Raw genomic sequence first — 24,699 nt, forward strand, 5'->3', positions numbered from 1 at the left:
AATGACAAAATTTTACTGCTGCTCATCTTAAGAAGCAAAAAGAAAAAGAGAAACATAACTAAAGAAGATTCAGAAATAAAATTAGGGGCAGCAGCAAAGGCAATGGTGATGATGCTTGTGTCATCTACACCAATAGCCCATACAAATTCCCAGCTACATTAAGGAAAGCAATTAAATGTGTGGAAACTTGTTTATCTAGAAGTCCAAAAAAGTGCAAGATAGTTGTCTTGGAATTAGCTGCTGTTCATGGAGTTTTAGTAAATGAACAACAGGTGAAAAATCATATTCAGTGCCTAAATCCAGACACAGAAGAAGCTGTTGCTACTTTTTGTGTTCAAAAAGACATTTCATGGCAAACTCCTGGAATGAAAGATTATGTGATAATGAAGGCTAAGGAAGGTGGAAAAAACAAAGTCCATAAGAGGTATGTGGGAGTGACAAGTCGATAGTCGATGAGACACTGCGAGATTCTCTTTACGAGCGGGGTTCTTTGGAGGAGACGAGCAGTGTTCATTTCCCGCATTAACGTATGATCTATTCTGCTTGTGCGGTACAATAAAGGTGGTCGTTCACAGTATAAATTCCACACAAGTGTTTTCCTTTATGTAGTGACATTACTCCTACATAAGTGGTGTCCCCGTAACTAAGCAGTGTGACAGTAGGCAAGTTTCTTGAGATATTTTCTGCGACGTCTTGTATCAATATGTCTGCACAGAACCTCTTCCGCGACATCGACGGCGTCATCCGAAATTTCAAGAAGGAGCTCGACACGATGCAGCAAAACCCTCAGTTCACAGTGCCATGGACGCCTACATCTGAAACCGACTTCGTCCATGACGTTACGTTTCCAACCGCGGCGCGTGTGCCCGCGGGTCCCGCGCCGCCGCCACAGGATATTGCCTCGCACAACCAGCACGCAGGACACGCCGATATCAGACCAAAAGTGCTCCCGTTTTCATCACCTGCGTCGGTACCGCTCCCACGAGTTTCGCACTTTCCGTTCGCCAGTGATCGTGGCCCACCCGCATTGCGGTTACAAATTCGACCCCCACCTTTCGTTCCCGAGCGTCCGGAAATTTGGTTCGCTACTATGGAGAACATTTTCGTGCAGCAACAAATAGTCAACGATTTTGAACAATTCACGCTAGTGATATGTAACCTGGACCAACGTCAGTGGTATCTGATACAATTATGCAACCCCCCACCACAACAAGCCTACACCACTCTCAAGACGGCTTTAATTTCGCGTTGTACAAAACCTGTGGATCAGCGGATAACACAGCTCCTGTACCACAAGAAGCGCGGTGACAGGTCGCCTTCAGACTTTTACCGGCATTTACGTGCTATGGTGGACCCTTCCGTGTTCTCAGACACATTACTTTTGCACATATGGCAACAGCAGTTACCTCCGCAGGTCGGCTTAACCTTAATTGCTTACGAGGGCCGGCCATTAAGCGAGTTGCTGTAAGTGGCCGATAGAGCGCACTCCCTGTTCGACTCACATGCCACAGTGGCCGCCGCTGCCGCCTATCTCTGCGCACTGCCATCGATCAGCTGACCGCCCAGCTGCAGCGGCTAGAGCCACGTGACGTTGCAGCGGCTGACACACACACGCGTCGTCGCCAGCCAACGCGACCGCCATGTCACGCAAACAACGGCACCGGTTATTGCTGGTTCCACCAGCGCTTCGGCGCGCAAGCTACGAAGTGTAAGGTGCCGTGTTCGCACCCAAACGCATCCCATGGCCTGCTTTAGGCGCAGCCGACCGTGACAACAAGCAACTGCGCCTAAACTCACAGACACATGGAAGGGGAACACCCCCATTCCAGCATGAGCCTACGTTATGCGGATCGACTTCTCCCACAGCCTTCACAAAGACTTTTCGTTCCTGATCGCTCTACAGGATGGATGTTCTTGGTCGACACCGGCTCAGATGTCAGCACTCTGCCTGTAAATTTTTTCCCTTCAGACAAACGCACTGCAGAGACCACTTTGAAAGCAGTCATCCACACATATGGACAGAAAACACTGCCAGTGGACATTGGGCTACCAGAAAAATGCAACTGTACCTTCGTTATGGTCGATATTGACCAACCTATACTAGGTGCTGATTTCCTGGCAAAACATGCACTGTCCGTGGATTTACACAAGTCACAACTCGTCCATTCTGTCAATGGATTTGTTATTCCGGGAATACAAGGACGTCCGACTTCTCATGCATGCCAAAGGGTAGATAACCTCAGTGCACCCACCTGAAAGGACACCATAGCAACGAAGGAAGCTGACCGGCACATGGCTCAAACGACATCAAAACAGTTGACGACACAACAAAAGGCTCCTGCTGTTTCAACCACAAAGGCGACACCCAGACCACAACAGGGAACAAGAAAGAGCAGGGCGAAGCATGAGACGGTGCACCACATCCGTACAACTCCAGGCCCACCAGTCTCCTCACGTGTTCGCAGGCTTGCACCTGATCGCTTGCGGGAAACCAAGGCCATTTTCAACAAGATGCTACAGGAAGGAGCTATACAGCCATCCAACAGTTCGTGCTCCTCTCCTTTGCATCTCACCCGTAAAAAGAATGGGTCATGGAGCCCGTGTGGTGATTATCGAGCTTTGAACGCCCTAACTGTTCCAGACAGATACCCTGTGCCACATATACAGGATTTCACCCATTCACTGGCTGGGGCAACCATATTCAGTGTTTTGGATTGCCGTAAGGCTTATAATCAGATCCCAATGGCAGAGCAGGACATACCAAAGACTGCAGTGACAACCCCATTCGGGCTGTTTGAATTTTTGGTGATGCCATTTGGGCTGAAAAATGCTCTCCAGACGTGGCAACGGTTCCTAGACAGCGTGCTAAGAGGACTACCATATTGTTTCGCCTATTTAGACGATATTCTGGTGTTTTCGGGGAATGTTTCTGACCATCAGAAACACGTAAGCGAGGTGCAAAGCAGGCTTAGTGCTCATGGAATAACACTTAACAAGGACAAGTGCGTGTTTGGAGAACCCGTGGTAACCTTCCTGGGTTATAAAGTGTCAGCTCAGGGCATTTTCCCACTGCCAGAGAAGCTGGAGTTGTTGCGTACCCTACCACGGCCTTAAACCTACCACGATCTCCAACGATTCCTAGGGATGATAAATTTCTATCGTCGCCACCTCCCCGGAACACCAGCAATCCAGACACCACTGAACAATGCCTTGTCCGGACACAACAAAACTGGCAAGCGCCCACTCCCATGGACACCCGAGATGGACTCAGCTTTCAAGGCACTGCAAAACAGCCTTCACAACGCAGTGGGGCTTGCACACCCTACACCAGGAGCTCAGCTAGCCATAGTAGTGGACGCAAGCCAAGTCGCAATCGGGGCAGCGCTGCACCAGAGAGTGAAGGGTCATTGGCAGCCACTAAGTTTCTTCTCACAAAAACTACAGACGAGTCAGTCTTGTTGGAGTGCATATGACAGGGAACTCCTCGCAATGTACACTCCTGGAAATTGAAATAAGAACACCGTGAATTCATTGTCCCAGGAAGGGGAAACTTTATTGACACATTCCTGGGGTCAGATACATCACATGATCACACTGACAGAACCACAGGCACATAGACACAGGCAACAGAGCATGCACAATGTCGGCACTAGTACAGTGTATATCCACCTTTCGCAGCAATGCAGGCTGCTATTCTCCCATGGAGACGATCGTAGAGATGTTGGATGTAGTCCTGTGGAACGGCTTGCCATGCCATTTCCACCTGGCGCCTCAGTTGGACCAGCGTTCGTGCTGGACGTGCAGACCGCGTGAGACGACGCTTCATCCAGTCCCAAACATGCTCAATGGGGGACAGATCCGGAGATCTTGCTGGCCAGAGTAGTTGACTTACACCTTCTAGAGCACGTTGGGTGGCACGGGATACATGCGGACGTGCATTGTCCTGTTGGAACAGCAAGTTCCCTTGCCGGTCTAGGAATGGTAGAACGATGGGTTCGATGATGGTTTGGATGTACCGTGCACTATTCAGTGTCCCCTCGACGATCACCAGTGGTGTACGGCCAGTGTAGGAGATCGCTCCCCACACCATGATGCCGGGTGTTGGCCCTGTGTGCCTCGGTCGTATGCAGTCCTGATTGTGGCGCTCACCTGCAAGGCGCCAAACACGCATACGACCATCATTGGCACCAAGGCAGAAGCGACTCTCATCGCTGAAGACGACACGTCTCCATTCGTCCCTCCATTCACGCCTGTCGCGACACCACTGGAGGCGGGCTGCACGATGTTGAGGCGTGAGCGGAAGACGGCCTAACGGTGTGCGGGACCGTAGCCCAGCTTCATGGAGACGGTTGCGAATGGTCCTCGCCAATACCCCAGGAGCAACAGTGTCCCTAATTTGCTGGGAAGTGGCGGTGCGGTCCCCTACGGCACTGCGTAGGATCCTACGGTCTTGGCGTGCATCCGTGCGTCGCTACGGTCCGGTCCCAGGTCGACGGGCATGTGCACCTTCCGCCGACCACTGGCGACAACATCGATGTACTGTGGAGACCTCACACCCCACGTGTTGAGCAATTCGGCGGTACGTCCACCCGGCCTCCCGCATGCCCACTATACGCCCTCGCTCAAAGTCTGTCAACTGCACATACGGTTCATGTCCACGCTGTCGCGGCATGCTACCAGTGTTAAAGACTGCGATGGAGCTCTGTATGCCACGGCAAACTGGCTGACACTGACGGCGGCGGTGCACAAATGCTGCGCAGCTAGCGCCATTCGACGGCCAACACCGCGGTTCCTGGTGTGTCCGCTGTGCCGTGCGTGTGATCATTGCTTGTACAGCCCTCTCGCAGTGTCCGGAGCAAGTATGGTGGGTCTGACACACCGGTGTCAATGTGTTCTTTTTTCCATTTCCAGGAGTGTATGAAAGCGTCAGGCACTTCCGCCCCTTCGTTGAGGGCAGGCAATTCACCATATACATCGACCACAAACCTCTCGTTGCAGCTTTCTACAAAGTCAGCGATTCATTTTCCCCCCGCCAGGCCCGCCATATAGAGTTTATATGCCAGTTTTCGACAGACGTGCGTCACGTCCATGGTGCCGACAACATTGTGGCAGACTATTTCTCACGTATTAATGGGATAAGTCCAATGTTGGATTATTCCGAATTGGCAAGGGCTCAGGCTTCAGATGCGCAGCTGCAGTCCTTGTTGGTGGACCCGTCCACTGGCCTACGTTTACAACTTGTGGACGTCCCCTGGAGCCCATGTAAGGTATGGTGTGACACCTCCACGGTTAGACCACACCCATGCATCACCCCCCAGTTCCGACAAAAGGTATTTGACAGCATTCACAACCTGGCACACCCGGGAACCAATGCCTCAGTGAAATTAGTGACGGACCATTTTGTGTGGCCTTCAATCAAGAAAGATACATGGGAGTGGGCCCGCAGCTGCTATCAGTGTCAACGTAGCAAAGTGGGACGCCATGTTCACGCTCCAGTAGGACAATTCCCAAACCCAATGACACGTTTTGGACATGTACACATTGACTTGGTTGGACCCCCCCTTCAGAATGTTACAGGTACATGTTTACGGCAGTGGATCATTGCACGCGGTGGGCAGAGGCTACACCAATCAGGGACATTTCTGCAGAGACTACTGCACGGGCATTCTTGGAAACTTGGATGGCTCGTTTTGGGTGCCCATTTTTCGTTACCACCGACCAAGGACGCCAGTTCGAGTCAATACTGTTCCAACAACTGTCAAAACTCTGCGGCTTCCAACGAAACCGTACTACTAGCTACCACCCGGCCAGCAACGGTTTGGTGGAAAGGTGGCACCAGACCTTAAAGGCTGCCCTGATGTGCCATGAGGACTCATGGACTCAAGCGTTGCCATTGGTTTTGTTGGGGTTACGGACCACATTAAAAACAGACATCAATTGTTCCTCGGCAGAGTTGGTATATGGAGAACCACTCCGTGTTCTAGCAGAATTCCTTGCACCAGTTCCTCTCCCAGATGACACACAACTACCCCACCTCTTGCAACAAATGAGGAAGCAGACAGAGACGCTACGTGCAGCCCCAACGTCTCAGCACGGCACACACCCAGTGTTCATACACAAGTCCCTCGATACTTGTTCCCACATCATGCTCCGCACAGACCTGGTACGTCATTCGTTACAGCCACCGTACACTGGACCATACCAAGTGCTAGGACGGGACACACACACAATGGATATCCTCCTCCAGGGAAAGCCGACCAAGGTTTCCATTGAGCGAGTAAAACCCGCTTGGACAATGACAGCACCGACTGCAGTCTCACAGATGACTTCAGACACAACTTGCAACGAACCCACACCTTCCGCAGAACCAGACAGCTGTGACCCACAGGAGCCCCACACCAGGGGACCTAATGCAGCAACGGAATCATCAAGCAGCACCCACACCCGCACTATCCGCACTCGGGCAGGCCGGGAGGTGAAGTTTAAGTACCCCACCATACCGGGTGCTCCGCACTTCAGGGGAGGGGGGGGGGGGGGGCTGTGTGGGAGTGACAAGTCGATAGTCGACAAGACACTGAGAGATTCTCTTTACGAGCGGGGTTCTTTGGAGGAGACGAGCAGTGTTCCTTTCCCGCGTTGACGTATGATCTATTGTGTTTGCGCGGTACAATAAAAGTGGTCGTTCACAGTATAAATTCCACACAAGTGTTTTCCTTTATGTAGTGAAATTACTCCTACAGGTACATGATCATGACCTTGAGAGAAGCACATGCTATATGTCAAGAGGAATTCCCTAACATGGCAATAAAACTGTCCAAGTTCTGTGCATTCAGACCAGAGTTTGTGTGCACCTTACAGGATACACCGCACAACATGTGTCTCTGCCGCTACCACTAGAACGTAAACTACTTTTGAAAGTTGTAAACAAGGTTGTTCCACAAGTGAAAACCACATTTCCTGACTTCATTAGCACAACAGTCTGCAATCAAGAGAAATAAGTTTGCATGATGTCAAAATGTGAAAAGTCTGCAAATGTATATTTGGAAAATAAGTATTCTCTGGATGAGAACTTAATGAAGAAGCTGGTCAAATGGACCCAATGGCAAATAGTGAACCAGCGAATCACTCTGGAAGATATTCATGGTACTGTTAGTCAGAGTCTTGATGCTCTTTCGAACATACTACCCCAGTCTTACAACACAGATTTATTAAAAGACAACAATCAAAATTTTTTGAAAACAAAAATAATTCTGCAAACAAGAAGAACATCTTAGTGCAAGTACATTTTGCAGAAAATTATACTGTTCAACTGCAGAACGAAGGCCAGGGTGTCCAATGGTCTAACCACAAATAACTTTGTTCACAGCATAAGTTTGGGACTCACAAAATCATGGATATTCTTGTGCTGTTGTTAGTAATGAACTTGATCACAATAAATATTCAGTGCATTCTTTCCTAAGTAAGATTGTAGAGCACATTATATCCACGAACATAGAGGTAGAATCTGTCACATTCATGAATGATGGTGCAGCCAGTCAATTTAAGCAGCGTTGCCTGTTGGCCAACCTGACTTTTTTCAGAGAACACTATGGAATAAATATTTCATGGGACTTCTTTGCCAAATCACTCAGCAAAGGTGTCATGCAAGGGGTTGGTGGAACTGTAAAGCATTCAGTCTGGAATATCTGAAAAGCTGGGAAACACATACCATCTGGTGCTCAGAACTTTGCAAAAATTGCATGTGAAAGATGTTGTGGCATAAACATTTTTTATACCTCTACCTGGCAAATTGCAGAGAATAAGGAGGAATTAGATCAAATGTGGATGGGAGTAGTTCAAATAGAGCAGACCAAAACCATCCATGCTGTTACACCTATCGCTCCATATATCATTGAGTACCAGCATTACTCGCTATCTCCCCAGGGGTTTGTGAACAATTTCAAAAAGCGATCTTCAGCCAAAGAAAATTCACAGGACCTGATCAATCATACGGCCTTGCATCAAGATTTTGCTCTGGTTTCCTATGATGGAAGAAACAGCTCAAGATTTTTTGTGGGGCAGGTGATTTTTGTTGAATATGGTTACAAAATTTCATTTCTTAATAAGAATGATGCAAATGGAAAAATATTTACATTTCTCTCAAAGGAAGATATTTGTTGGGTAGAAAAAGACCAAATTGTAAAGAAACTAGCTGCACCTACCATAGATCAGAGAATAAGTACCATTTTCTCTACCCATCAGCTATGCAGAATAAAACTGGCAAACTTTCAAGTGAAGTGTCATTCCATTACTATTAAGTGTCATTCCGTTACCAGCAATTCTTTTTTATGTTGTTAGTAAAATATTAGTTTAATGTAGTTATCGTCTATGCCATTTTGTTTCTCATTTTTCCTCTTCACAATATAATTTTTGTGAATTTTTATAGCAAATGGGTGAGCTGAATTATTATTGCATTATAAATAAGAACAATATACATGTCTGAATTATGTCATTCCGTTACCAGAAAGTTCTTCTTACAGGAGTCTCATTATATGAATGGAACTTAATCTGTTAGGTTAAATAAATTGTGTTCCTTTGCTTATGCAGAAAACATAATATTAAATTTTTTGTCTTTTCCAGTAATTCTTGGTCTTTTCTATGCTTAATGTGCAAAAACAGTCACTGAATGCCATCCCGTTTCTCATGGAACTACCCTACATTTAATAACAGTCCATGTAGCAAATGTTGTTCATTCTAAAGTATTGCAGGACTGTGGAGCACAAGAAAGATGCAAAATTGTTATAAAATCATTTATGAAACAGTATTATATATTAATGAAGAAAAAAAAAAAGAATATCTTGTTGTAAGTAAGAAAATCTGGCTGTAGATGGATTCACTTTAAAGACAGTTGACCATTTAAAGAACTTCAGAAGTCTTTTGTTAACAACAACAGAAAGGATATAGAAATAGATGGCTGTCTAGCAACAGCAAAACAACATGTTTCAGTTTTATCAATATCATAGGAAAAAGATCGCTTAGTACTAGCTTTAAAAATCAATTGTGTGAATCAGCTATTATGCTGGTAACATTATAAGGATGCGAAACATTAATATTTAGAAAAAAATACAAAGAAAAACTGTCAATATCTGAAAGAAAAATTCTAAGAAGTTTTGAGACTGTATGTGATTAAAAGTAACAGGAAATGGATCACAAGAAAGAAATGAAGAATTATGACAGCTGTACAAATACCACAATATCACTGAAGCACTAAAGAAGAAAAGGTTGAACTGGCTGGCCTTACAGCAAGAATGACAGAGAATAGACTACCTAGAATAGCATTCTCCAGGACGATAGATGGAACTCAGAATTAGAGGGTAAGACAACATCTGGTCAGACATAGCTCGGATGAACATCAACACTAAAGGGACAAACAGTGTACTCAACTGAAAGAAATGGAAAGGTTCATAGTGCAGATATATGGCCAATGAGGCCTTTGCCACATGTAAAGTATAGTAGGTAAACTGAGCATAAGTAAACAGAAAATAATGTTTCAGCAGATTACATCTGATTTGCTTCATTAACAACAATTTATTTACTACGACGACACAACATTGCCACACATGAAATGCTCAATAAACATCACCTAACTGGAAGTAAAATACTTGAAATAATATGGTTTACTATCTGACAACTGGCAACCTTGCTATTCGACATACTGATTACAGCAACAACAATTTATAATGATCAGTCACTTCAGGCCTGAAAACCTGTGTTATATTATCAGTCTTACTTCTGAGCTCTGAAAGCAACTTAGCTAATAATTGGTTTGTATGTCAGATTAAAGATACATTTTGGTAAACATACCTGCTGCTCCAATGAAGTAGTATCTCATTCTGGGAACCCCTTTCATTGCAGCAGCTATGAGTCGATGTAAAAAGATACTTTCCAGCAACATGCAAGCAAATACTGCATTGCCAGAAAGTTTTTCACTCACTGCTAATAAGCGACACCCAACTCCATTCCCTTCCATTACTGTTGTCTCCTATGGGAAATAAAATATAAATTGTGTGGTTTTATATTTTCCTTGCAAGCGATAATTCTGAACATTTCTTAGGTATTCAGTCAGGTTAAATTGTTCAGATGGTGTGATATTTTGACAAGCTGATTGTTGTCATTCTCAGGTGGTCCTGATGACTGATTGCCTTATGCTGCATCCCATCTTAATATCCCCTCCCTCCTTCAGTTGACCATGGGCAGACAATTGCTGAGTGTGGCTCTATTAGTGAGGTGGTGAGGCCGGCCGAAGTGGCCGTGCGGTTAAAGGCGCTGCAGTCTGGAACCGCAAGACCGCTACGGTCACAGGTTCGAATCCTGCCTCGGGCATGGATGTTTGTGATGTCCTTAGGTTAGTTAGGTTTAACTAGTTCTAAGTTCTAGGGGACTAATGACCTCAGCAGTTGAGTCCCATAGTGCTCAGAGCCATTTGAACCATTTTTTGAGGTGGTGAGGAAAATGCAGAGTCAGCATGTTTGTGGTCTTCAGCCCCTGCGCTGCCACCACAGGGTTCGATATGTCAACATTGTGTAGAAGACACATCTGTGTGGTTTTTTCATAGCTCTTTAGTTACCTTGAGATGAACAGGTCTTCCTACCATCTGCCATTGTGTTTTGAGCTAAATCCTAAGCCTGAAGACCACAGTCCATGTTCCAACTGTGAACTTGACAGACCATCTCACCAGCAAAGCCTGCCCAGCCACTGCTGGTCTTTGACTGACAGGAGGAGGAAAACAATACAGAGATGGCATCTGGTGGTGGATAATCAGTTACAAAGAATGCCTGAGAATGCTAACAACACAGCTTTATATAACACCACACAATCTGGGTGACACTACCAGCTGAATACTCAAAAAGAGTTCACAATTTAAATAGTGGATATACTGAAACACACTCATTTGCTACAAAGGCAGTTACAACATTCATATGTTCCCATGTTTGGTTTATGGTACTCATGGACTTACCGCTACACCATGTCTGATGGTACCCAGCCTCAACAAGGAATAGCCGGTAACTTTGGGAAGCAATAGTACGAACTCCTCTCAAGCTAATTTTAATAATTTAAAAATAATGAACCTTAATATACAATGCATTAAAAATAAAATATAAGAACTTGAGATTGCAGCTAGTGAAGCTAGTATAGATTGTATTTGTATTCAAGAACATTGGTGCATGAGTTATGAACTAGAAAATATTTGCATATCCCCATACAATTTAGTAAGTCATTATTGCAGGAAGGAAACAAGAGATGGTGGTGTTTGCATTTATATAAACCTGGAGTAAAGGTTAAAAATATGACTGTAACTGAATCCTTGAGTGAAGAAAAACGTTCTGGAACTGGAGCAATACAGTAGAATATGCAAAAGAGTAAATTTTTAGAAATTAGTTAGAGGCTTTGCTCAATATATTACATGATAAAAAATCATCAATAATTATAAGTGAAGATTTTAATGTCAACTTATTGACTGAAAGTGCATCCAAAGATCAATTCCTGTATGTTTTACAGAGGTTCAGCTTGCATCCACATATAACTAACCCTACAAGAGTAACAAACTCTTCAAAAAGTCTCATAGTTCACTCAGGCCACAGCACAGAATCAGCTATCCATGCATATTCTGAAGAGATTGTCAGGAATCTCAACAATAAAAAATGTGTAGTGGGAATTCCCTAAAATCCATCTAATGCTTTCAATACAGTAAATCCCCAAATTCTGTTAAACAGGATGGAGGCAATAAGTGTAAGGGGAGTTGTAAGGCGATGGTCTGAATCTTACCTTCAAGATAGAACTCAGGTGGTAGAAATCATCGCAGAACATAAAAATCAGAAAATCAGTTGGATTTCAGATGCAAGAAAATTGGCAATAGGAGTCCCATAGGGCAGTGTTTTTGTCCCTTGTTATTCTTGATTTATATAAATGACATAAAAAATCCAAATATTTCCACCAACGTAATGTTGTTTGCAAATGACACGAGTATAATTATAAGTGATGTTTGTAACTGCATGATTAAGTCCAAAAAATCACATGGTCATTGATGGGCATTTGCAGATATTTTTCTTGTGTGTGAAATTCTGCAATTTCCATATTTGTAACATAAGTAATTCAGTTAACCTAGTTTCAAAATGTGTCTTGCCCATGGAACTGATTTGACAAGAATTACACAAAATTTATTGTATCTCAAACAGAGTATTTTGTTGTCACTGAATCCAAATATGTCATTAGTTTTTCCAGATTGGTTATTTTTTAAGATACATGTTATTTATAATAAACCTTGTAACCTGATTTAACTTCCCTGCACTTACTTATGTAGGGGACCTTCTACTAGTTTAAATTTATATTTGATTGAGTACTGTCATGTAACTTTGTATTGTATTTAGACAAGTATTAAACAATGAAAAATCCAGGATGAAATAATGACAATATTGTGAAAAGAATAGATCGTTACTCACCATATAGTGGAGGTGGTGAGTTGAAAATTTGCACAATAAAAAGACTGCTAAACAAGTAAGCTTTTGACCAAAAGGATTTCTTCTGAAATAGACAGCACACATTCACGCAAATGCAACTCACACACACAACCACTGTCTCTGGCTTGCAGTTTGACTTTGGTGGCCAGAGGCAGTGGTCACATGTGTGTAAGTTGTGTTGAATGTGTGTGTCTTTTTTCTGTTTCAGAAGAAGGCTTGTTTAACAGTCTTCTTGTTGTGCCTGTCTGTGACTCCACATTTCTGCTGTAATGTGAGTAGCAATCTATCCTTTTCATAAAATTAAATATTAACTTCATATGGTCTATGTTTTGTTGCAGTAAAATATGAGTTCTTCATGATGAGGTACCTGACATCCCCTGTTGAGTTCTGTTATGTATGTGGCGAATACACTTCATTGAAAACTAGACTGAACATCACTAACTTCACAGAACAAATATATTTAGCATAATTTGGTATTTGTCTTGGGGACAAAGATAAGCCTTGGGCTTCCCATAAGGTTTATAAATCATCTGCGGAGGGTCTTCAAAAATGGACTAAATAAACAAAGAGAAATTTAAACTCTGAAGTGTCAGTAGTATAGAGTGAATCACGGAACCCGTTACTTTTGTGCTGCGAGTATAAAAGCTCCAATAAATACAAGAAATTGAAGTGCGAGTACCCTGATTTAGTCAGCAAGTTGACCTGTGTCACACAACGAAGATTTTCAAGGGCCAGTATTCACCATATGGGCTCAACTTTCATTGTCTGATATCTTGGAGAAAAGGTATTATGGGAGATGGGACACTCTCAGAATCGCACACTACTGCTGGAATCTCCTATGTGACTGCCATCCTCTATCACATAGGAAACAATCACAGAAACAAAGTATTTTCATGCAAAAATGGAAAATACTAGGTCATTCTCTGCTAAGGACTAACTGCAGTAACACTTTTTGTTTCATGTGTTTAATTTATACCGGTAATGGTTTAGTATCATTTCCATGCTGTTTCTGGGTAGCTTTATAATTTTCATTTTCTTCTTCTATCTTCCTGCTTTTGCAAGCTTTTTGCCTTGGTGAACACAATAACTCAAAAACTATAGCCAGTCTGGAAAAACTAATGCTAGGGCATGGGTGGCTATAGCGGCCAGGGTGGGTAAACTAGCAGCCAAGTGGCCACTTTGCCCGAACATAGTCTCAGTAACTTGCTTAGGCTATCTATTTTAAAACAACTGATTGATAATAAGAAAATAGTCTGTCTGAAAATACGTAGGTATACTAAAACATTAATATATTAACCAATTTTTGAAACGTATATTCTATTATTATAGGAATGTGCTAAGATGCCATCAAATTATTTGAGAAAATCACTGCAACAATCATGGCATTTACAGGCTATGCAACAGGCACTGGAAGCTGTAAGAAAAGAAAAGATGCCCTTTGCAACAGCAGCCAAACAGTTCAGTGTTCCAATAAACACACTTAAATGAAGATTCCAGAAGAAAAACCGTGATGCTATTGAAAATAAGAAGATTGTTGGAAACTTTAGATGTGTTTTCAACAAAAAGCAAGAAGATGGACTTATTAGCCATATTTTTTACATGGAACAAAGATATTATGGTATATCAGTAACTGATTTACGACACTTGGCGTTTCAACTGCTGAGCGGAATAATCTACCACACCCATTTAATAATAATAATAATAATAATTTAAAAAAAACAGATAGCAGGCAAGGACTGGGTTGCACAGTTTCGGAAAAGACATCCAAACATAAGCCTTTGAACACCAGAATCCACTTCAGTGGCCAGGGCTCAGGGTTTTAATAAAAGCTAATGTGCAAATATTTTTCAATGTTCTCCAGGAAATGCAAGAAAAACACTTTTACCCTGCTCATAGAATCTACAATGTTGACGAAAATGGTCTAACGCCAGTTCAGTCTAGAAAGTTCAAAGTTTTCTCTTGTAAAGTCAGACGCCAAGTTGGTGCTCTTATGCCAGCAGAAAAAGGTTTGCTTTCAACAGTAGCCATATGCATGTCTGCAGGGGGAACATTTAGTCCACCCTTTGTGATATTTCCCAGACAAAGAATGAAAGTTGAACTTCAAGATGGTGCTGCTCCAGGAACCACATTTGCCTGCCATCACAGTGGATGGATGCAGATGGATATTTTCACAAAATTGTTTTATCATTTATTGAATTACACAAATCCTATGGCTGACGATCCAGACCAACTTATTCTGGATGGACACGCCACCCACATAAAAAATATAGACTTCATATAAAAAGCCCGAGGGAATCATACAACTGGAGAGTGTTTGCCACCACATTGTAGCCATAAATTAGAACCTCTAAATGTATCATTTATGGCACCTTTCAAAACATTCTATGCCAGAGCTTGTGAAAAGTTTCTCTGAAACAACCCAGGAAGGATAATAACACAATTCCAAATCAGTAAGCTTCTTGGAGAGGCATTTCTGCTGGCAGCAGTACCATCTACAGTAATAAATGGATTTCGTAAATGCGGCATTGCCCCTTTGGACCTGTCTATATTTTCACATTCAAATTTCATTGCTGCAGAGGTGTACATATTGGACATAGGCATAATCTGTACAAAAAACTTGAATGATAATAGAAGGGACACAGTAAATAAGACAAACAAAGGAACTGAAGGTGTTAAAGACGTAGTTAATAGGCCTATACAAATTGAAGAAGATGAATTTGATGTTGTAGCAGCAAATAGCAAAGAAGCAGTTGATAGTCCTACTAATGAAAATGAAGCTGTGCAGGAAGGAGAAGTGAGTGGCAATAACAATAATGAGGGCATTTTCATGTCTGATGCAAATGAGAAGGTAACACAGTCAACATCTTTTGCAGTAAGCCCAAAAGATATTATAGGCATACCTTTACCAAAATTAAAATTAGGCCAGCAGCAACAACAAAGAAAGAAAGAGCAAAGAAGGAGTCAGGTGATGATAATAACCTCTAGCCCTTACAAAAACGAGCTGTTAGAAAATAGGGCAAAGAAGAAAAAGCAGATCAAGAAAAGAAGAACAAACCCTGTAGAAAAAGAAGAAATGACTAACATGTTTAAACCAGCAGTTGAATAAAAAGGCCTAATAACAAAGCAAAAGTGCAAAAAGCAGCTTTTTTGAGAATACAGTGAAGAATAATACAGTGAGGAATGTAAGGACATTGAATGTTTTTATTGTAATGAGGCTTTCTCTAAATCTAAAGACAATGAAGGTTGAATTAGATGCTCTGATTGCAAGTTGTGGGCTCATGAAGGATGTGCCAGATGTGATGAAGATGATGATGTGTTCGTGTGTGAATATTGTAGAGGTAAGTGACTTATGACCCTAATTTGACTTTTATCTCATGACAAATGATGCACTGTAACTTGAAAAGTAAAACTATTAACGTTTTGTATAATTTGGTAAATTGTTAATAATTTTGAATATTTTTTTTTCAAATTTAAATAAATTTCATTCTGTAAATGTGTACGCTATGTTCTTCATTTCGCAATTCCTTTCTATTCACAGTGTCCGAAACTTGTTCATTGAGTCTTTTTTACCTTTTACTCACCTGTGGCCACTTTGCCCTACCTACTGGGCAAAGTGGCTATTTTGTAGACATTCATTTAAGCCAACTTCTCTACTACATAACAAGGTATCGAGTAATAATACAACATTGTTATGGTTCTAGAATGTACATAGCTTACTGAGATACATTCTACATGCTTAGATGTCAAATAAGGTAAATGAAACAAAACGCTTTTCTTAGGGTGGCCACTTCACCCAGCTTTCCCCTGTACCTATCTGTGTTTAGTGCAAAGTGAACCTCAAATCGTTCTCAGATTCTTGTCATCAAAATATGTGTTGACCAGTGTAATCATCCAGTTAGTACTTACAATATAAATTACTTTCATACCCAACTATCAAGATATTCAACTGTATATGTGAGAACGGAAGCGTCCGATTCCACCCCTCTGCTTTGACCAATGACGTCACCAATATGGCGGAAACGACCAATCACAACAACTCCCATACCACTCCTATAACATCATTACATAAACATGACAACAAACACGAAAATAGATCGAAAAACCACCAAACAGATATTCCTCCGAAAATATAATGATACTAACGAGACAAGCGGGGGAAATTGGGGTTATTTGGGTGGGAACAAACTAAATATAAACACACGCCACTACACCAAACGATAAAAAACACTAAAATAATAAGACTCCACAACCTTCCCAAATTCCATTACACACAAAATCCACTATAATCGATCACTTCCCTTGAGCCAAGTACGTGGAACCTGGCTATAATAACATTCAAAACACTTTCAAAATTATATTTTTATAAACGAGTATCATTTTAACTAGATTCATGTTTTCCATCTATTGCGGTGACGAATGGAAAAGAGATTTATGTAGCCTTGTTTAATTTTATAAACAATCAAGAGCAATTTTTTCTTCTCAGTTCCATGTGCATTAGCACAAACCAAAACTGATACACGTTCTTTGGAAAACTGGAAACCTGGTTTCAATGACAGTCACCTTGTTTTGACGTGTCTTATAATGTTTTGGTATTCTATTCCAATGCATGAGTACAGTATGTACAGCAAAAATGTCGGGTACTCAATAAATTTCCTCACATGGGAGTGAAGTATTAAGTCATTTTACTTTATTGTCTATTCGCCCAATACACACTTTCTAAATTAAGTTCTATGTTCATTCTTATTTTATTAGCAATTTCAATTCTCCCTCCCCTAGCTTCATTGAACACGTTCACAATTCTAATGGCTTCTAAAGCGTCACTCAGAGCTTCTTCTTCCTCTTCTTCTTCATCTCCTTTGCCCACTTCAAGGTCATGGTGGCCCTGATTTTTCACTTCGTTTGCAATTTCGTCATCAGTTTGCACTTCGGTTGTAACAAGGTCATCATTTGTTATTGCAATCCGTTCAGAGTCGTATTAACTGAGAATATGACAGTCGATTTCTGGCAACAATGCAGATAGCGACAGATCATCAGTCATCGATCGTGTGTTGTGATTCCCGCCTGACGGAAACAGTTCTTGATAGTCTGGGCTCCCACTCGGCTCCAAGCTTTTATAATGCATTTGATCACAGTGTAATAGAATAATTCTGCTTTTCTCAATGCATTGTATTATTTTCAGTAATATAAGCTTACAGTAGTTGCATTTCAGACTCCTAATTACACCTTGGTCCATGGGCTACAATAAGCTTGTCGTTTTTGCAGGAAGAAAAACAAGCTTAATATTCTCCAGACCAGAGACTGCAGGAATTGCAGGACAGTTGTGAACAAGAACCAGTATCTTCCTTTTCCGAGTCCTAAGCTCCCGACTCCAATGCATTATTTCGGCTTCAAAGAGTTCGAACATCACCCAGGATTTTTTAGTAGCATTTTAGTGCACTGGCAGATTTTTCATATGATTAAAACACCTAGCACGTTTTATTTACCAATCAAGAGCATTTTTTTCTTCTCAGTTCCATGTGCATTAGCACAAACCAAAACTGATACACATTCTTTGGAAAACTGGAAACCTGGTTTCAATGACAGTCACCTTGTTTTGACGTGTCTTATAATGTTTTGGTATTCTATTCCAGCTTCATTGTTCTTTTAAGGTTTTGAATCTCTGGACATGATAGATAAGTGTCCATACACTTTAAGTACTAAATTCTCCAAGTCAAACTCGCACTTCTCCATAGCATGACGGACGACATGGTGTACCTTGTGCTTTGTACACACTGCAGGCAAGATGTTGGCATTATTTAGAGGAAGCAGTTTGTAAACTGAATTACTTTCACCGAAATTAACATTGGCGTTGTCGGCTGAGTAAGCAGATACGAATTTCTGAAATATAAATCCCGCGCTTTGAGTTTATTTTTTAAGTTATTATAAATATCGATCGCTTCTTCATCGGGTCCTCATAAAAATGAAGCAGGAAGGTGTCGATTCCATTCTCTGGAGAGTAAAATCTGACAGTTACTGGAAATAATTTTATATGTCCATGATTTGACACATCTGTCGAAATGCTGTTAAACATCCCTGACCTTCAGTTTTTCGACGCCATCTTCGATTGATGCTTGAGCCAGAACATTGTAACTTAGAGAAGACGCCTTAGTTCTACCAAGCGATATTTTTGATGCTATTTGGGGATCATTAAATATCGTGGGGCATAACTTTGAATCGCAGTCAATAGAACTATACGACATGTTATGGCTTACGCTTTTGTCAACTCTGGAGCTGTCATATTTTCCTCGTCTGTCGTCAATACAACGCGCTTTAAAAACTGTTTAGTCTGAGTACTCTTTCGAGCTCTTTCACGCCGTTGGTGTCCCAGGACGCTAATATGCCGTTCAACATCATTGAGACCTCCATGCGATATCATAAATGATTTCACATACACACTATAAAAAGTATTATGCACATTTGCATCAACTTCTTTCGAAAAAGGATACGAATTCTCCCAGTCTTAACGGTAGGAACACATCCATTTACACTTCATGTATTTTACTTTTTCACTATCGCTGTCAATTGGGATTCTGAATCAGGCATGACTCATATCCAAACAAACGGTTCAAAAATAACAATAGCAACGTGTCAAAAAATATTAAACACCATTTATTTTCGCATAAAAACAAAGCTATGTGACAAGTAGTGAGTACTACACAGCAGAGCCAAAGAAACTGGTACGTCTGCCCAATATCATGTAGGACCACCACGAGCCCACAGAAGTGCTACAACACGAAGTGGCCTGGACTCGACTAATGTCTGAAGTAGTGCTGGAGGGAACTGACACCATGAATCCTGCAGGGCTGTCCGTAAATCCGTAAGAGTACGAAGGGGTGGAGATCTCTTCTGAACAGCACGTTGCAAGGCATCCCATATACGCTCAATAATGTTCATGTCTGAGGAGTTTGGTGGCCAGCAGAAGTGTTTAAACTCAGATGAGTGTTCCTGGAGCCACTCTGTAGCAAATTGGCACTTATGTGTTGTCGCATTGTCCTGCTGGAATTGCCCAAGTCCGTCGGAATGCACAATGGACATGAATGGATGCAGGTGATCAGACAGGATACCTAAATCCGTGTCACCTGTCAGAGTCATATCTAGACATATCAGAGGTCCCATATCACTCCAAATGCATGCGTCCCAAACCATTACAGGACTTCCACCAGCTTGAACAGTTCCCTGCTGACATGCGGGGTCCATGGATTCATGATGTTGTCTCCATACCCATACACGTCCATCCGCTCGATAAAATTTGAAACTAGACTCATCCAACTAGGCAACATGTTTCCAATCATCGACAGTCCAATGTCAGTGTTGACAGGCCCAGGCGAGGCAAAAAGCTTTGTGTCATGCAGTCATTAAGGGTACACAAGTGGGTCTTCGGCTCGTTGAACGATTCACACGCTGACACTTACTGATGACCCAGGATTGAAATCTGCAGCAATTTGCGAAAGGGTTGCACTTCTGTCAGGTTGATCGATCCTCTTCAGTCGTTGTTGGTCCCATTCTTGTAGGATCTTTTTCTGGTCAAAGCGATGTCAGAGATTTGATCTTTTACCAGATTCCTGATAATCATGGTACACTCGAGAAACGGTCGTACGGGAACTCCCGGCTTCATTGCTACCTAGGAGATGCTGTGCCCTATCGCTCATGCGCTGATTATAACACCATGTTCAGACTCTCTTAAATCTTGATAACCTTCGATTGTAGCAGCAGTAATCAATCTTACAACTGCACTGCTGCTGCATGACAGAGACAGATGGGTCCCTGTTGTCCAGTGGAGCTCAAGCTTGCGTGCAATCACTCCAAAGTGACTATAGAGGCGGTGTTAGCATGGGATCATGGTGGTGTCCTGTCAGTCAGCATGAACGTTGTCATCCAGGGGTACTTGTGACTTAGCCGTCACAAAGCAGGTGAGGCCATCTTATAGCGATGAGATGCTGCACCCGATGGCCTAGTGTGTGGATAAGTTGATTGGTTGACTGGGCAGTTTTCCCATAGAAGAGCCGAGCAGCCTGGTGGGTATATTAGAGACCTGAATGAGGTCCTCCGGTGGGTAGCTGGCAGATGTAACACCAGCCGCAGAGCCCAGTTCTGGAGCTATTGTAGGTGACCAACGTGAGCCGCCACTGCATTGCTCCATACCACAGCAAGTGTGGTTGATGATCGGTCAGATGAGTGTGATGTAAAGCGTCACACCTAGCTCTGGAGGGAGTGCCGACTGTGGGTTGAGGAATGGGTACAGTTGGTTCAGTCGAACCCTGGCCTTTTGCACATCGTCATCGATGTGCTGTCACCACGTTAGCCTCCTGTCGAATGTTATACCCAGTTACTTCGCTGCAGTGCTCCAAGGTACTGTGGTTCCCCTGATGGTATTCTGTGAAAGTTGGCTGGAAGTGCTTCTTGGTGATGAGGAGTGTTTATAACTTAACTCCATTGAATCTAAGTCGTCATCTCCTCGCCCACTTTTGACTGAGGGTGTGAGCCGTTTCTTGCATTTGATGGTGTAATTGTGCAACATTCATACTTCTTGTAAAGAGCGCCGTGACACTGGCGCAGAGAGCGAGGTGGACTTTGTCCATCCAAGGCATATCAAGGCGTATAGAATATACACTATGGGCCAAGTACTGTCTTGGAGAACTCTGGCCCTGCATATTTGCGGAGCGTTGACAGGTCTTCAGTCCTAACGTGGATGCTTCTGTCAGCGAGGTAAGATTTCAGTAAACGGATTTGAGGCAGGGGTACGCCGAGTTCCAGGAGCTTATGTAGGAATCCCTCATGCCACACAGAGTCGAAAGCATGCGAGACACCCAGGAACACAGCCCCAAAATACTCCCGACGTTCGATGGTATCGAGGGCTTCTTCGATGAGGCTAAGTAGTTGGTCCATCGTCGCATGACCTGGGCGAAAACCACATTGCTCGTCCTGCAGGAGATGTTCTTCCCGGATAAGTCGCAGGAGACGTCTTAGATAGAGTCGTTCATAAACTTTGCTGACCGCTGGTGCAAACTGATCGGCCTGTAACTGCCAGGCAGACGCGGTTCCTTGCCGATCTTTCGGATAGGGACGACCTCAGCTTGTTTCCAGTCCTGTGAGTACTGCCCAGTATGGAGGATTGTATTGAAGATCCGATCCAGGTGTTCGGTAGCCGCCTGCGACATTCTTCAAAGAATTTCATTTGTAAGCTAGTCATGGCCTCTAGCCTTGGGTTTATCAGACCTGCGAAATTATTCTCAGACTTGGGCAACGTCCACCTCTTCAATTTTTTCGTCACCCACAGGGGCACTGAGAAACAATGGGAGACGTTGTTCAACCGGGCGAACGTTATCCAGGACCATAGTGTCCTTGGGAGATTGAAAATTGCGCTCAAAGAAGTCAGCAATACCGTTTGCTTTCTCTGCAGGGCTACTGACGATGTGGCGATCGACCTGCAGTGGCGGTATTTACTGTCGCCGACGTGGGAAGAGCTGGGTGGCTTTCCAGGCAGCACCGTCATCGACTCAAAGAGTGGCTAGTCAGTTAGACCATTCCTGATGGCGGTGGGCGGCAATCTTCCTCCTCATCCTGTTGAGAGCCCTCTTCATTGCTGAGTTTCGCGTCAGCTGCCATTCGCGAAACAGTAGGTTTTTGGGCGTTATCGCTTCCAAGAGATGTGATGGTAGCTGTCGCGATCTGTCAGGCGGTTCAGACAGCGGCCGCGGCGTGGCCCGGCGCATCGCCCAGACACTTGTCTCATATAGCCGTTGCCGACCGCAGCGCCGTATTCTGCCCATTTATGTATACGCAGGCCTATATCAGTCTTCTTTGGCGCTTCAGTTTAACTGCACGGCTCCGGCGTAACGTGAGCCAGCGAAGCAGCGGTGTGGGGGAGCGAGCGACCGATCGAACGTGTGCGACACTTACTTGTCTCTTTGCAGAGGCGAAGCGGGAGCGGCCGCTGCCATTGTCTCCACGCCCGACACCGTTGCCTGTGCGCAACGCGCCGCCAGTACTTCCTTTGAATGGGGTTTCTTTCTAACTTAAGACAGACACACATCGCGGGACGCATTATTTGAGCCGTAGAAACTGGAAGTCCCGCCTCCCGAAGGACGGTTGGCAAACATAGTAGTAAATCCTTGTTGGATTGTTTCAGTCTTCACACTGTTGGCTTGACTACACACTTCCCCAAAAGTAATGTCGTCACGTTGCTTGAATCTGTCTGTCCAACCAATGCTGCGCACAAATTCCTCACCTTTTACTTTCTTGGCAAATTCTTCTGCATTCACCACAAGGAGAGGTCCACCAAAGGTTACATTGACGCTTCTCTGTTGCTTAAACCACTTAAGCAGCGCTTCATCCACATCGTTCCGTTCAGCTTTTCGTAACTGCTTAGTTTTAGGTTCTTTTTGTTCAAATCCAGTAACAATTTTATCATCACTCTTCTAAATCGTCTGGACTGAGGAATTTACGAGGCCAAATTGATGACAAACGTCAACCTTTTTAGCTCCATTGTCGATTTCGTGAATCACTTTCACTTTCTCACATGCGTGCACTCCTTAACAAATTGTTATGAAAAATGACATCGTGTGGACTGTTGACGAGTTCTGTGATTGTCACCACTACTGAAGTACGGATGCGCTAGGGTAACAGTGAGGTGAAAAATCTATATTACACGTATAGTTGACGGAATGGGAGAGGGAAGAATACGCCAGATTGCTATATCACAACAGATTTTCTTCTATAGTACACTGGCTGTTGGAAAATCTTACTGCTAACTGTGGTTGAAAATGTTATGCACGAGGTACACGCATACACATTCGTCCTAATAAGCAAGTTTGAGAAGCATGTTCCCCACAAGAAATATGGCCGTACCACAGAAATCACGATATTGTAGCCGAGTTGTCATTGTAACTGAACATCGTTGTAAGAAAGTTCAGCTGTATTTCTTTTTATGTTATTAATATGAATATAAATGCCACCTTTTTGATTCACGATCTAAATTTTCATCCTCATAAGATGAAAACCTGCTTACAAAATGGGCTATGAAATCCATTTCTAAAATACTCACAAAAGATTATTTATAGCTCTATAACATGGTATGAAATGAAAATTAGAAATCTTGAACAAAAAAAATGAGAAATGTTGAGATGCCAGTAATCCTGTTGAATATTTAATACTCCTTAAAGGGGAGTAGCAGGCTGAAACCCTTGAAAAAAGGTTTTTAGATTTGACAACACATCTGAATTCGTTAATGGGCTTATTTCATCAATTTTATGCTTTAATTTTTTGATATTGACCGGCATAACCAAAGTTGAATAAAATTAGTTCAGAAAACTGTACTTTCGGCTTGGTGATGTGAAGTGTAGCCTAGGGCTAAATTCATTGATGAACGTGAGAAATCTTCCAAAACCGCCCTCAAATTGACCAGTAGAATCGATTTTTGACAGTGTAGGATTCAACCAAGCCAGTCCTAGTCCCTCCAGGATGTCACATTATTTTACACTTAGGTCAACTGGGGAGCAGAATTCTTAGCTATATGACTGCAAGTTCTGCTGCGTTACGTCCCATAGAGTTGAGAAGGTTCCATTTCATGAATAGGACATCTTTTGATCTTGGAATTTTACACATTTATCATTTCTTCCAGCACATAAAATGGGATTTCCCGTTTCGATTGAAGCATAAATACCCATAAATTAAGTACAAATTGTTCTGTTCTTCAGTGTTTGCTGCAATACCTCTGCTGTGTAAAACTGAATATAGAATTTGCAAGTCATCGTGGGTCTTTTTCATCCACATACAAAGGGTGAACTACTATTGAGATTCTGTTGTGCAGCAAAGGGAGGGGCTTTCTTGAATAAATTGAGAACAGATTACGGGAAAGTGTATGCTGTTGCCATGTTTATATTCTGCTAGGAATCCTTGCGTCAAGATGTTGGACACGTACATTCCTGCTCCTCGGTAAGAACTGCACAAGTAACGGGCAAAGTTAACATTGAGGACACTATTTCAGCACTGTTCTAAGTTTCGTATCCATCTTGACTATAAAATATCGCCAAAACTGACACCGCACCAAGAAATCAGCAAATTTTTTATGTTCATTTTCTGACACCTCTTTGTCCATCCCGTATGCCCCCTATCTCTGTTCGTGAGCCTTGTTTATTGTTTCTGCAAATTCAGATTTTGTAGT

At 42.9% G+C, this 24,699-nt stretch overlaps 1 protein-coding gene across 2 annotated transcripts in view; it reads right to left on the reverse strand.

Moving 5' to 3' along the window:
* Window positions 1–24,699, reverse strand: part of LOC126235224 (calcitonin gene-related peptide type 1 receptor-like) — a 302,741-nt gene that overhangs the window by 59,548 nt on the left and 218,494 nt on the right. For both annotated transcript variants that reach the window (XM_049943963.1, XM_049943956.1), the window contains one exon: window positions 9,844–10,021. In XM_049943963.1, the coding sequence (XP_049799920.1) occupies window positions 9,844–10,021 (178 nt within the window). The remainder of the gene's footprint in view (window positions 1–9,843; window positions 10,022–24,699) is intronic.

This window comes from Schistocerca nitens, chromosome 1, assembly GCF_023898315.1.
Source record: "Schistocerca nitens isolate TAMUIC-IGC-003100 chromosome 1, iqSchNite1.1, whole genome shotgun sequence".
In the NCBI taxonomy this organism is placed as follows: Eukaryota; Metazoa; Arthropoda; class Insecta; order Orthoptera; family Acrididae; genus Schistocerca; species Schistocerca nitens.